The sequence below is a fragment of the Pogona vitticeps genome, chromosome 1 (genome assembly GCF_051106095.1).
Source record: "Pogona vitticeps strain Pit_001003342236 chromosome 1, PviZW2.1, whole genome shotgun sequence".
Lineage (NCBI taxonomy): Eukaryota > Metazoa > Chordata > Lepidosauria > Squamata > Agamidae > Pogona > Pogona vitticeps.
Genome location: NC_135783.1, coordinates 334,515,882 through 334,530,011, shown reverse-complemented (window position 1 = coordinate 334,530,011; position 14,130 = coordinate 334,515,882). Strand labels below are relative to the sequence as shown.

At 38.9% G+C, this 14,130-nt stretch overlaps 2 protein-coding genes across 12 annotated transcripts in view; one reads left to right on the top strand and one right to left on the bottom strand.

The window, feature by feature from the left end:
- Positions 1 to 2,296: 2,296 nt before the first annotated feature.
- Positions 2,297 to 9,783, bottom strand: GSKIP (GSK3B interacting protein). 7 transcript variants are annotated; one of them, XM_078383761.1, is made up of 3 exons: positions 9,694 to 9,783; positions 4,899 to 5,157; positions 2,297 to 4,099 (listed from the first exon to the last, which is right to left on the bottom strand). In XM_078383761.1, the coding sequence occupies exons 2-3, from the start codon at positions 5,154 to 5,156 to the stop codon at positions 3,938 to 3,940; spliced, it is 420 nt and encodes a 139-aa protein (XP_078239887.1). In that variant the 5' UTR covers position 5,157; positions 9,694 to 9,783; the 3' UTR covers positions 2,297 to 3,937. The 7 variants fall into 7 exon arrangements, with proteins under 7 accessions (XP_078239887.1, XP_020653610.2, XP_072842732.1 ...); XM_020797951.3 differs by lacking the exon at positions 9,694 to 9,783 and adding an exon at positions 7,999 to 8,094; XM_072986631.2 differs by lacking the exon at positions 9,694 to 9,783 and adding an exon at positions 7,829 to 7,996.
- ATG2B (autophagy related 2B) overlaps positions 8,985 to 14,130 on the top strand; it is a 68,903-nt gene continuing 63,757 nt past the window's right edge. For all 5 annotated transcript variants that reach the window (XR_013540810.1, XM_020797949.3, XM_020797948.3 and 2 more), the window contains exon 1: positions 8,985 to 9,807. Coding sequence is in view for 4 of the 5 variants with exons in the window: in XM_020797949.3 (XP_020653608.3) it covers positions 9,646 to 9,807 (162 nt within the window). In the remaining variant the exon portion in view is untranslated. The remainder of the gene's footprint in view (positions 9,808 to 14,130) is intronic.

Sequence of the window (14,130 nt, the reverse complement as noted above, 5' to 3'; positions counted from 1 at the left end):
GAGCCCACCTCAGAGGATGATGATGTGTTCCATTTACCACAAGCCCCAGCCAGCATGGCCAACGCTCAGCCATCCTGGTACTATTTACTACTATTTATTACATTTACATCCCAATCAGGAGAGACTAAGTTCCAGGAAGCTGGAAAAAGTGAATTTTATTAACTTAATAAAAACGTTTTCAATATTTTTATTGAATAAAATGTGTCTCTCCTGGAAGTTTCCTGTTTAAATTTGTTTTTTACTGTTACGACCAAGGAGCTTATATGGCTCTTTTCGTACCGTCTCTGTCATGACAACAACCCTTTAAAGTAGATCAGGCTGAAACCCAAAGTTGTGTAGCCCCCACAAAGTAACAGTTGCCCATGGAATTTAATGAGCATGTGTAGTTAAGCATTGTTGAGGTTATGTCCCTCTGTAGCCATTAAAGAAAAGGTAATAAATAGCTAAAGGTGTTTGGTGCATTGGGATGCAGTAGAGCCAGCCTGTGTGGCCCTGGGCAGACTACATAGTTCCAGGATACCCCCAGAAGAAGGGAATGGTAAACTACTTCTGAGGATTCGCTACCAAGGGAGTCCTGAAAAGGACTGGCATAAGTCAGAATTGACAGCACATTATTATTATTCACAGTCAATAAAAATTATAAAAACTTTGATTGGTATAACAGATAAGTATCTGCTAAATATCGGCACATGTTTGATGTTCCCAATATTGTTTTTTGTAGTTCTGGTGTTATTTCTGAGATCTGCTTATAATACAGTGTGAAATATAAGAAAATAAATAAATAAATAAATAAATAAATAAATAATAATAAGAAGAATAAAAAAACTAGGCAGTTAAAATTATAAAAACATTGACTGGTATTATATAACAGATACAAGTTTTAATCCAAAACCCAAACCCAAAAGTATCTCTTAAATATTGATGCAGTATGTATGCTGTTCCTAATATTGCTGGGGTTTTTTTTAGCTCTGTTGGTGTGATTTCTGAGATAGAACTGTGTGAAATTTCTTCATACTGTTCCCAAAGCCCCAATGACTACGGGGACTGCTGAAGTGTGTCTCTTCCAGAGGTGAGATGTTTCAATTGCCAATACTTTGTTTTTCCAATTCTTTATTTTCAACTCTGGCATCCCCTGGAATTGCAATGTCAATGATCCAGATGTTTCTTCATTCTATTATTACTATGTCTGGTGTGTTATGTTCAAGGTGTCTATCAGTTTGGATCTGGTGGTGGTTAGGCATTACTGTCATAACTCATGATAGTAATGGTAATCAAAGCAGCTGTCTCTTGACAGCCAAAACCAAGGTTAACATGATCATTCTCTAAAGCTCTTATTTTTTTCCTCCAGGATACTGTAGTTATGTTCACACTTGTGCATTCACAACCCTAAATGAACAAGAAATTATAGAACATTATCCTTACAACCACCCTGTGAACAATGCTAGGCAGAAAGTCTTCCATGGTTCAAGACTGAGCAGAAATCTGAATTACATTTCTTGTCCATTTGATTTGTATATTCAGTTCTCTAGTCCAACTACAAAGAGCCACTCACCTTGCGTCTAGATGATTGAATTTGAAGGATTTCCATTCTGAGGGTCAGATATAAAGTATGACTAAAGGAAGCCTTTACCAAAAAAAAAAATCTGTTTACTCTATAGATGCTATCATACTGGATATTTTTGACTTTAAAAAGTGAGGCATTACACACATTTTCCACATCTTTGAATAAAAGCCTTTTAGTAGGTGCAGCTACCAGAAAGCATCCAGTGTCTAGAACTTCAAGCTACTCTCTGACGAGCCATCATGAACAAGAGCCATCATGTTCCTCCAAACCACAGCTCTATTCATTAGAAACCAAAAATCAGGGATATTGGCAGGTCTTTGGGTGTAAGTCCTAAGTCTGAGTCTTTGATACCAAGTCCCTATTAAAAAAAGCTTTTTCCCCATTAAAAGAGAGAGGGTGGGCGGGTTCCAAGTTATGAGTCCAAGTCATTAGAAAAAATAAGAAACCTGAGTCGAGTCTGAGTTAAGTCACCTGTGCAACTTAAGTCCAACTTGACAATGATGCCTGCGACTTAAATTCCCATCCCTGCCAAAAATAACCCCACCCCATGTTTGTACAGTACTAAGTCTGGGAATAGCCCTTTTAAAAAGAGAAACATTATATAAACTTTATAGATACATATGGATACATAACTCCATACAATTCATTCCTAACCTAGGTTTAGGTTTTCCAGAAGCACAAGTTGAAGTCCTACATGTGTATCCATAATGAATGTTTTCTAAAAACTCAAGATTCAAGTTGTCTCTGTTCTTTTATTCAAGTATATAATTCCCAAAACAAACATGGCTGCAGTTATTCATAAAGAAATAATATGATACTGAGAAACTACATTTTTCTCATGGAAATTTAATATCCATGCCATAAATCTAAATTATGAATGCACATCTACCAAATTTCTCTGTGCATTTCATATTATTTAAATCAATACTCTAACTGTATATAAGTAAAGGTAAATGTGAGGCATTTCAGCTCCTTAAATGATAAGAAAAAAATCACTATTTCAAAATAACAGGTGGTATTATAGATTATTTCAGCTATAATTACAGCACAATAAATAAATAGCTCAAAGCTAAATGGTTCCTTATATCATGGACGTTTTCTCAAGGTAAACGACTAGCAATCAAGGAGACTCAAGGCATATACAGTATATATATTGTGCTATATATATCACTATATATATGCCTACTTATATCTGATATTTACCAATGCATTCACTTTGAGAACTAGGTAGCTGTTAGCATTATTTAGCTATATGTACTATTAGATACTCCTTAATGAAATATATAGTGTTATTTTAAAACAGGCTTTTATCCTAAACAGAATACACTGAGATTACAGCAGCACTGGAAATTAACAGGTGTTGTATGTAAGATCATCCATTTTCAAATACTTATTTCAATCTTTGGTTTTTGAACCAATACAATGAACTATAACAGAAACGGTTAAACAGGCTGGAAGAATACAAGAGATTACAGAAATTCTTAGTAACTATAATATAGCAAATAAGGAATCAAAAATACTTTGATATATACTGTGCATTTTGTAAACATTCAAAGCAACTGTAAGTAGTTATCTTTATACAACATTAAAACAGTTTTAGCAAAAGCAATGGAAGATGTGGCTTTACAAAGAATGTAGCTTTTAACTTCCCCATTTTTGTGCTTATCCCACTTGTATTTCGGTTGATGAATACATTCATGATGCCTACAGCTCACCATTTGTTTAGCATTTTAAGCTTGCTACCCACAGGGTATAAATACTGAATACTACTGTTCAGTTACTGATTAGTACTGCGCATACCATGGTTGTGAACCATATCGTAAGATACATACTTTTCTGTTGAATGAGTTAGACAACTTATAAATCCATGCTGAGCTAAACAAATGTTTTCAATGAAATAAGATCTCTATTATTGAGTTTAGCAATGGCAAATAATATGTGGTTATGACAAAATTGTCCTGAAACATACTACTGATTTAAGTCTAAGTAGGTACAGAGTTGTAAGAACACCACTAACTGTAGCATTGTTAAACTTGAGCACTGAACTAATATGAACGGGACTAAAACTACAGAAAGTTCAGTCACTTTTAACTACCAGGAACAAAATTAACCAAGAACAGTAATGGTATATGACACCAAGTCACCTTAAAAGTAAGTTGGAGGATTTACTCAGAACAACAGTATCAATGGTACAGTTTACAAGTTGATGCCATTAAAATTCATGGCACAAGGAATACTGAAAAGAAACAATGCAAGCTAAGGAAGTCTTTCCCTGTGCCATTGGATCTCAGTACAACCTATTCAAAACTCTGACCAGCAGCAATTTTCCTTCTTCCTTCCTTTCGCTAAAGCCTGTTTCAATGGCAGATGCAATCATGACTGTCCATCTCTTTTCAAAGCTTCTAGTCTTTGTAGTAAGGCATTTCCAAAAGCTTCTCGGTATGCTGGGCTAATGGAGTCCAACAAAGAGTAGACAGTCTCATGGTAGGGATTTTGTACATTATCATCTACTTGGTCAAAATCATAACCAACCACCTACAGAAGAGAAAATAATGTATATTAGAAAAAAGAAGGTATTCAATAAAGTAAAATTACATGGATACAACAGCCCAACTTATTATTAAATCAATCACAGATTCTAATGTTTTTCCACAGGTTTGAAAAGAGGGTTAAAGAGTTTGGGATTTAAAAGACTATAATTGGTACTGATGAAGCACCATCAATACAGAGAGATTCTGTCTGAAACTTGGCTTGGATGGCAGGAAATCATGCAAGATCTGAGTCTGGGAACTGCAGTGGAGTGGGTGGGGGCATTTCAACTCCTTCCAATTCCCCTAGATCTCACCACTCTGCCCTGAATCTTTCAAAACAGATCATTCAAAGTGGGTATTATATTTAAGCTGATTACGGTTACTACCTTTTTCTGGATTTCAGAGATTTTTAAAAACTGCCAACAAGCAGAAACATGAGTGTTAAGGCTTTCCCATCATGAATAAATAATGATTGGAAGGGCTTTGTAACTGATGCAGTCAGGCGACCAAAGCCACATGACAGCTGCTAGAAAACAAAAAATAAAAAACACACTGTAGAAAAGCAATAGGTTACAAATTGTCTTCCACTGGGACTGCAATCCAACATGTTTTTTGATAATAAAACACACACACAGGAATAGAATTATTATTTTCTACGTATATAAAGGAAGACACTCGGGAGCATTTGGAACAATTTTAAAAACACTTTGAAGTAGGCTGTTTTTATTGCACTATAGATTAGTAAATGCCTGATGTCAAAGAAAGAAAGAAAGAAAGAAAAATTTCACAAAAGGCACATTTACCCTTAGTCCTGCTTCTGTAAGCTCAAGGCAATATTTGTTCCTTTCTCTAGTTTCAACATTGATGTAGGCCACATCTTCAGCACAAGGGAGGCTTTTAGAGACAAACATGTTGCCAACAGCAAACAAGACATCATTCACAACAGCTTCTGCTTCCAGTCTCATGTCTTTTACATCTGTTCCTTCGATGTCTCTGAATTCAGAATGTTCTTCAACCCCTGTGTTATTAGATAGGTCCATGGGAATGTAGTCAGTGTCCATTCTGTGCACAAAAAGTAATATTTTAAAAATAAATATTTAGTCATACCAAAGCAGAGCAAAACAAATGTTTCAAAATCATTTTTCCTGAGTTAACAAGCGAACATGTTTTGCCCAATTATTATAAATAATGACGTTTCAGCAAAAACCATACAATCTAGTAGAATGTTAATAAACAAAGAATTAAAATACTTACATATATATATACAAGGACACACTACATACAGACCATTGGCTGTAAAAGTGCTAGTTTGCTAGAAGTAATTCTTCTTCTATCCTGTTTCTCTTCTACAAAGCCCTCTAACAAAAGCAGTAATACATTATTGTAATGTATTTTTCAAGTTACTACAATTAACTTTCATATTCCAATGTATAAAACATTAGCATTTGTGTGTATTTTTTTATTTTCTGATTCTAGTGAGAACTCCAAAGCTCTAGTCGTGGGCTAAACTGACAAGAGTAAATCACCACTGCATCTCTGTATCCTGTACATAGTGCATGTAAAATTAAAAGGAACATTTTGTTCCATTTTTGTCCCAATATGGTTCATTGGCTTGACCAAAAAATGATAGATACGTTTTAACATTTTGTTTCTACTGCTTTTTGTTTCTTAAAAACCAGACTTATGAGTCTGTTGGAAATTTAGAATACTTTTTACACCACTTAACATGACAAGACCTCACAATACCTAATTGTTACATGTGAAACAAAACATGATTCTTTAGGATTATTGTTTCACATCCTTATGCATGAAGGTTGAAGTCAGAAAACTGACTCCATAGCCAAAGAAGCTTTGATGGGAAACTTAATTTTGAGATATAATTTAAATCAGAAATAGAAACACTTCAGTTCCTATCAGCTCAAGCAACAATGCCAAGTGTCACCAGTGAACAAAAGATCTACACATGGGTGAACAACTCTTACCACTAGAGCAATAGGCAGCAGAATACAGTATTTTCCCAAACAATGTTAAGCTTTAAGTGAAATATAGGAGAGATTTATTCCAAGGCACTCGATTCATACAAGCACTGCAGTTATGCATGGAAAATCTCACCCACATAGAATTGTAGACTAATACAGTACTACCACACAAACACTGATAACCTGGAATGTAATACTGGAAAGGCGGGATATTTACCACAATTAATACTACTTGTTCAAGTTTTCATGTAACTTATAAAAAAAGTCTTTCAGGAGACAGGTAGTTTTGCAAAAAATAAAAAAAGTATTAAGTTCAACTTCATGCCCATTTGTAAGGCAAATAAAATGCTTATAGGTGGCAAACAATATTGAAAGCAAACTGCAACTGTTCAGTTTGGACAGAGTCAGAAGAATTTGAAAATATTTCCAAACAAATCTGAAGAACTAAACTGAGCCACATCTTCAAGTAAAAGTGCTTTTCTAATAATCAGCCAAGAAAGTTTCTACTCAGCCTTTAAGTATTATCAAAGTAATACAGTATATGTTTGCTGGTTTTCCCTGAAATCAAAAGAAGGCTTTCATAAATCCTGGAAACTTTCTTTCTGCCTAACATATCAGAGTTTTCCAGAAACCTACTACCCTCTTTTATTCTACTCAAACTCATTCTGGACCACTCATCTATTCATACATCATCCACTTGAGTCAGCCAAGCAGCCTCCCTCACACACCCCTAATCACCTCTTAGTTTTGCTAAGTCATATCCCTTCTTGCCACTTTCAAGCCTATTCTTATTGTACATAAAACATCTATCTGATTTTGCAGCCTAAACATTTCACCTGTTCCTTATTCTTCCCTCTCTATTTGATCTCCTGCATCTCAGACAGGACTGTTTCCCATCCCCTTTTATTAACCTTTCTACAAGCCACTAAAATGAAGGTAAGAGGATGCATTTCTCCTTCCATTCGAATAAACCCCGTCTTCCTGATCTCACCCCTCATAGGCCCAGCACGCTTTCAAACGATCCAAAATGAAATGAGCCCACCCAACACCCCACCCGAAGATCCTTTCCCCCCACATCCAACGAGAACACCCATTTTACTTCTTCTGATTGCATTTCCTCCCCAGACACAACGGGAGCAAGCCATAACCTCAAAACAGGCTTATAAAAATTATTCGAAGGTGCTCCTCTCTGGTGTGCGTGCGGGGGGGGGGGTGGCAACTCCTTAAGGTTGCCAACTTCGCTGCTCGCCTCTTGCAGCTGCGCCTTTACCAGCAGCTACGAAGAGCAAACCGCAACACCGTATATACGTATAGGGTTTATTTCCCTCTTGAGAAGAAATCCTTTGGCTGTCGCACTCCGCTGTTCTGACGACCATGGTGAAGGTTTCCAAGACCTTTCCGGAGCGGTTTTACCAGTTCGACACCCCCTCCCCCAAGTAACTTTCCATGTCCGAAGGGGGAATCTGAACCCAGAGCTCCCGAGTCCTACCTAGCCCGCGACTCGATACACGAGACCCCACTGTGCTCTGCTACTCTTTTTAAAGACACAGAAACACACACGCTCCCTGGTCCATTGGCAACACCGCGCCCCGTCTCTCGTGCAGATTAACGCCCTCGAGGTTTTCCTGCCGGGACCCCTCCCTCGACTTCCGACGCCACCCAACCCCCTCACCGCGCCTTCTGCCCCCCCCCGAGGCGAACCCGCTCAACGGACCGCCTTCCCTTCTTCTCTTCCCGCCCCGCCAGCCACCTACACACTCCTCCATCCCTTTCCCCGTCCTCTCCTCGACGCGGGACTCGCCCCAGCCAGCGGGTCGAGTCTCCCTAGGCTTCCTCAAGGGACGCGGGAACTGCGAAGCCTCCCCTCAGCCGCACCCCCCCCCCCAAAAAAAAACCCTTGGCGCTTTCTGAGGCGAACAGTTACCGGGAGACACCAACCGCCTTCCCTCAGTCACATACTGCGCCCGCCAAGCGGCGCAAGCGCCCAAGCAGCTAGGCCACATGTATACTTCCGGTTCTCAACCGAACACGCGCTGCGGGGAAGAATTAGCGCTGGCCACCCACGCACAGAACAGCAGGGATTCAGAAAAAGGTCCCATGGCTTTGGGGTTCTTTGTCAGAGCTCAACTCGCAAAATATTATTGCATACCGTTAAAAGAAAACCATACGTTTTTCACTGCTTTATAAATGGTGTCTTGACTCCTTATTTGTCATAACCGATTCGTACGTCAGGGTTCCCAGAGTGAATTACAGCAATAAACTCACACACCAGTAATCAGAAATACACTTGTATTATCAATCCTAACGCCTTGCTTTTTTAAAAAATCATTTTAGTTAGTATTGGTTACATTTTGTTGGTGCATCTGTGTTTAATTTTGATTTATACCATTATGTTTTTGTTTTAACTGTTGTTCAGTGATGCCTGGTTTCATTATGTGAGTAGCAGCCAGATAGGCGGTATAAAAGTCAAACAAACCAACGTTATAATTTCTGTATGATGTTATGTCAAAACAGATACTAATATTTAAAATATACGTAAAATCAGAAATTATAATATAGAACATTCATTCATATCATATTGATATGCAGTATAAAAACAAATACTGTACTACAAAGAAACTCAAAGTGATTAGTAAAAAATTTTCTTTACATGAAATAACCACCGTCCTGCCCTATAAAAAGCAGCCTTTAATTAGGAACCGGAAGCGAAGGCCGGGCGTCCCTTCTCTTTTTCTCATCTCTTTGAAGCTCGCTTCCGCTTTTGACTTCCGCCTCTCCCTTCCCCCCCCGCTAGGAGTGATGACGCTCTTTTGCCCGTGCGAGTGACGTCGTGCGGAACGTGTTACGCGTCAGGGAGGTGCCAAGCGAATAGAACAACAGTCTGGGTCGTGGTGTTTTTTTTTTACGCACTGAGGGGAGGGGCTGGCCGAGCCGAGAGAAAGAAAGAGAAGAGAGAGAGCGCGCGCGGTTGTCCCCATAGACCTCTATAGGGCGGTGAGGAGGCAAGGGAGACCCTCCGGGGAGGGGGTTCATTGCTCTTCCTCCCGGTGAGGTGGGCGTGCTGAGAAGATGGCGGCGGCGTAACGGTGGTGGAGGAGGAGGAGGGCGAGAGAAGGGGAATGGAGCCACGCGTTCTCCCGTGGGGGCTGTCCGCTTTTGACGTCTTCCTGAAAGGGGCTGAATAAGGGTTGTGTGGGGAGAGGCTCGTCTAGGCCTCATTCTACCCCCCCAAGTCACTGAGGGAGGCCTACCCCCGAAGTGTCCCCCTTCCCTTCCCACCGAGCCCAGCCTTATCCCCTCTGCCGTCGCCTCCTAGGATATCTCGCCCCCCTTCCCCAACCTCCGTGGGTAACACTGGCCCGAGCTTCGTCTGTTTCTCCCTCAGGAGAGCCGGACCGTCGGAGCGGCTGTTTCCTCTCCTGTCCCGTCCCCCCCGCCACCAAAAGACCATCCCGCTCCCCCCACAACGTGCCGGACCCCCGTCGTTGGGGTGTGTTCGTCCCCCTTCTCACTTTGGGGGGGGCTTCCTGGTCCTTAGTCGCTTCCTGCCCCCCCTTCCTTCCTTGCCGCCATGCCTTGGCCCTTTTCGGAGTCCATCAAGAAAAGGGCCTGCCGGTACCTGCTGCAGAGGTACTTGGGCCACTTCCTTCAGGAGAAGCTGAGCCTGGAGCAGCTCACCCTAGACCTTTATCAAGGCACGGGCTCCTTGGCGCAGGTCCCCTTGGATAAATGGGTAAGTGATGCTTTCTGTGTCTTCCCTTCTCCCTCTTTTAAGATCCAGCAGTAGACCCAGCTGACAGCTTCAGCTTCCTGCCTTTTGACTCTTGTTGCTTGCTATGGTTTGCTGCAATAGTGCAGTACCTCTTAAATAGATGTTATTTCCTCAGCAGCCTCACAGCTGTAAACAGGTGTGCAGGTGGCCCTTGTGTTTCATTTCCTAGCATCTGGATCATAAAACTAAATACTGTACTTCCCCTGCCTGCTCCCTAAACCATGATCATATTCCCACGGATGTCAATATGGATTACATGTACTTTATTGAGTTTTGATAACAGGAACTCTAGGAAATAGAAAGTAAATTTGCCTCTGCTCCTGGGCTGTAATTTTAGATTTTCCAGGAGAAGGTAACATTTTAGTTAGAGCTTACCTCTTGGTGTGCATTTATAGGAACTGACTAAGTACAAAACTAATCGTGATGTATTTTAATTCATTGAGCTGAAGAGCAGTGTTTTCATAGACAAGTCTGATTGGGAAAAATGCCTGGGATTTTGGAAATTCAACATTTTTACTTAAAAGGTCCCATTATTCAGGCTACTGAGGTTACTGGAATGGCAGGCTTATTCTCCCAGAGATAGTCCCATTCCTAATTAATGTGGTTTGATGGACGTTATTCCATGTTCATTCTCACCATTGGACTTCGGAGGTATCGTATCTAGTAGGCAGGAAAAAGCAGTGGGGGGGTGGTGAGGTTGGCTTTATTATATGTTTTAGCAGTTGCTTGCCCTGCTCTAGTTAAGTGTCACAGGAAAATATTATTTCTAGAAACAGCATGGTATGATGTGGAAAGGTGAGAGTGTGCACTTTTTTGGTTACATGCAGTATTTTTCTTTTTTCGCCTTGACTTTTAATTCTGCCTTTAACTGTAACATTTTTGACATGGGAAAAAGCTTGGACTATTCAGATAGTTCACTGGGTTAGGTTTCTAGCAGCAAAGCCAGAAGTTGGGAGTTCAATTCCCCATTGTGCCTCCTGGGGAAAAAGCCAGACTATATAGCCTTGGGCAATCTATACAGACCCAGGGCACCCCCAGAAGAAGGGAATGATTAACCATTTCTGAATATTCTCTACCTAGAAAACCTTGAAAACAGGTACCATAACTCAGAATTGACTTGACAGTTCCCACGTAGACAGTTGTGTTGCTCAAGAATTAAATTTTGAACAGATGTTTGTGAGTCTTGAGTGTTGGTTTGTAATAATTAATTTTTGGACCAGGGTCATTTTCCTACTTTTCACAAAACAGGTCTTCAATTGTATACTATGGTATATTAAAATTCAAAATATTTTCAAAGAGCTTTAGCTAGCTATTGCCAAGGATAAGCTATTTTACTACGGAACAGCAAACCAATAAAGAGTCTTGTGGCATGTTGAAGCCTAACCAGGTTTTTATGCATACCCTGAAGAATCTTATGCATAATAAAACCTGTTAAGCTTTTAAAGCACCAAAATACTTCTTACTCTTTTTATTTATTGTCTCTCTATGAATCTTGAAAACTGTGATTATATGTAGCTAGGCATGTTCAGCATTGAGATTTCTTTGCAAGTGCTCTAATGGCAGTTATTTGGCTGAAAGGAACTTTGCAAAGTGTGGACATTGTCCTCTGGTGACCTTGTGGCATAGGTTAGCTTATACTGCATAGTGGACAGGTGGAAACTATGGTTTCAGGATGAATAAAAATCAGAATGATTTAAATCTTGTTTTAAATCACAATTTAAATAAAAACTATTTTTCCTGATTTTTAATTTAAATGCCCTGGTGATTAATTTAAATGTCCTCTACTGCAGTGGTCCCCAACCTTGGGCCTCCAGATGTTCTTGGACTACAATTCCCAGAAGCCTTCACCACCACCTCTGCTGGCCAGGATTTCTGGGAGTTGAAGTCCAAGAACATCTGGAGGCCCAAGGTTGGGGACCACTGCTCTAGTGGGTGTCCAGGTAGCCTTCATTTGCTTCACTTTTGCCAGTCAGATTCATCTTAGTGACTATATTTTTATGTGGGGGCTGGCATGAGTAAAGAAGCTATCCAATATTAGAAATATGTTTTAAACATACACTTTAAATATTAGTTTAAATCACATAGTCCAGTATTAATGCAATTCTACATGCTTTTTCTTCTTAGGTATTGTACAAAATTCTCTTTAAAATTTAGATATATCTTGTTGCATTCTTTTTTAAAAAAATCATAAATCACCTGTAACTTTTGAGAAGAAAACGTAAATAATTGTCAAGAGAGTGACAACACTAGTGGGGTGGTATAGAAATAAACAAATAATAGTATATGGATCAGAAACAGACTACTGTATTCATTGATTGTATTCTATATTGTGTGGTCCATTTCCATTTTCCTTTGCTCTGTCATTATCTGTCATGTGCCCTATGATGTATTGTTGAATTATAGTGAAACTCCTGATCTTAACAGTTTCTCCTTTCCCTTTAACATAATATAAGCACTGACATCAAGGGCATTGTATTCTGATCACATCCTTTTGACTTAACTACAAGAAAAGATAATTGATAGCAGTGTAGGCAGCAGCAGGGTGTCTGATGTTTTACTGCATTATTATTTACCGGTAAATCATCCATTAAAAAAAATTAGGTCATGATACAAATCAGATCCATCCTGCTCAATATCATTTTGGGATACCCTGTTATAGTGAAACTCACTTCTGAGAGAAGATGAATGAAGCCATCTGAATTATTTTCAGACATAACTAATTTTGCAGCAGACATAAGTATTGCTACTCTTTGCAGTGCTCTTAAGACACTAGATGAACATGTATGAAATCAGTTAGTCAAGTGAAGCATTAGTTGGTTTGGTGAACACAGAGTAATACTCAGCCAACTATACTAGACAAGATATGTCCAGCAACAGAGAAGATTAAACCTTAACAAACTCCAGCTGGATCTTTTTACAAAATGTTCCAAAATCAATCACAAAGTATTTGTCTAAATTTTTTGACTCCATATTAGAAATTAAAAGGAGTTAATGAGATTGCATCCTATTTTCATGGCAATTGCCCGAATTATAATGAAGAATCAAGTGAAGAATCTCAAAATCAAGTGAAATTGATTCTCATCATCAATAACCTTGCTTAATAAAAATAGCAAAAGGTTCTCAAGCAAACAGATTGGGAGATACCATTAGTGTTGGTACAGTATTTGTTTTAATATAGGATAGGTCATTGATGTGGTCAGAATATTTTTAAAATGTTGCCAGTTAAGAAGCAGGTCTTCTCTCCTCACTTCCCCAGATCGAAAGGGATCTGGGAAGCATTGGAAACTAGGATGGCAGAAGTTTTTATTTTAATTTGATTCAAGATCATTGCTGCCTACTAATAAAATCATCAGTGTTTGCAATATGCAGCTCCACCAGCACGATTTCAGCAAATATTTTAATAAGATTTAATGGCTTAGATTACTTTCCAGTGCCAATTAATAGAGATACTAACCAGAATTCCTGGCTTCCCCCTCCCATTTGTGTTACTGCTAAGGAAACTTGCTAACTTACTAAAACAGGATCAAATTGTAAAAGAGGTTCAGAGTAATAGTAAAAGATCCCTAATGCTGATGAAACTTTGGTGGTCTCTGATCATTGCTTGGTGTCTCATAAATCTTAAAGATCTTGTGTTGGATGGGACACTGACAGGATAGATTATCAACAGAGGCAAGGTATTAGCATTAAATATAGCACTTACAGATGGTCATTTGCTCCAATTCTCAGTGGGATTATCAGTAACACTGTCACACTTCAAATACCTTGGAATCATCATAACACATTTAAATAGTAGCAATGCTTTGAATTACAAACCCCTTTTATATCAAACTAAGGGAAAAGTAAAGGGATGGGAGAAATTAACTGTTTTCTTGGCTGACTAAGAGATATTGTCAAGATGTCTATTGTTTCTCAACCTTAGTTATAATGCTCCATAGTGCCATTGCCACCTCTAAAGAACTTCTTAAATTGTAGTGAGTCTATTAATGAAATTCATAAACTATCAACTTTCAGGACAGATGAAAGAGATAGACTGGATATCGCCAATCAAGACAGTTTTCAGGATCTGTATATTAAATTGTTTTGACATGCTTATTTTGTGGTAGTTTAAACATTTGAAATAGTGTTTCATAGTAAAACGTTAATAGTAGCGAATAATTTTCTAAACTGTTTTAAAATTTTTGTACATAATAATAAATTCTTTCTATTCAGTTGTTACAGTGTGATAAGTGTAAAAATGGAAATTACATGGCATTTTATTATTTATCTTGTATTATAGTGAAGTTT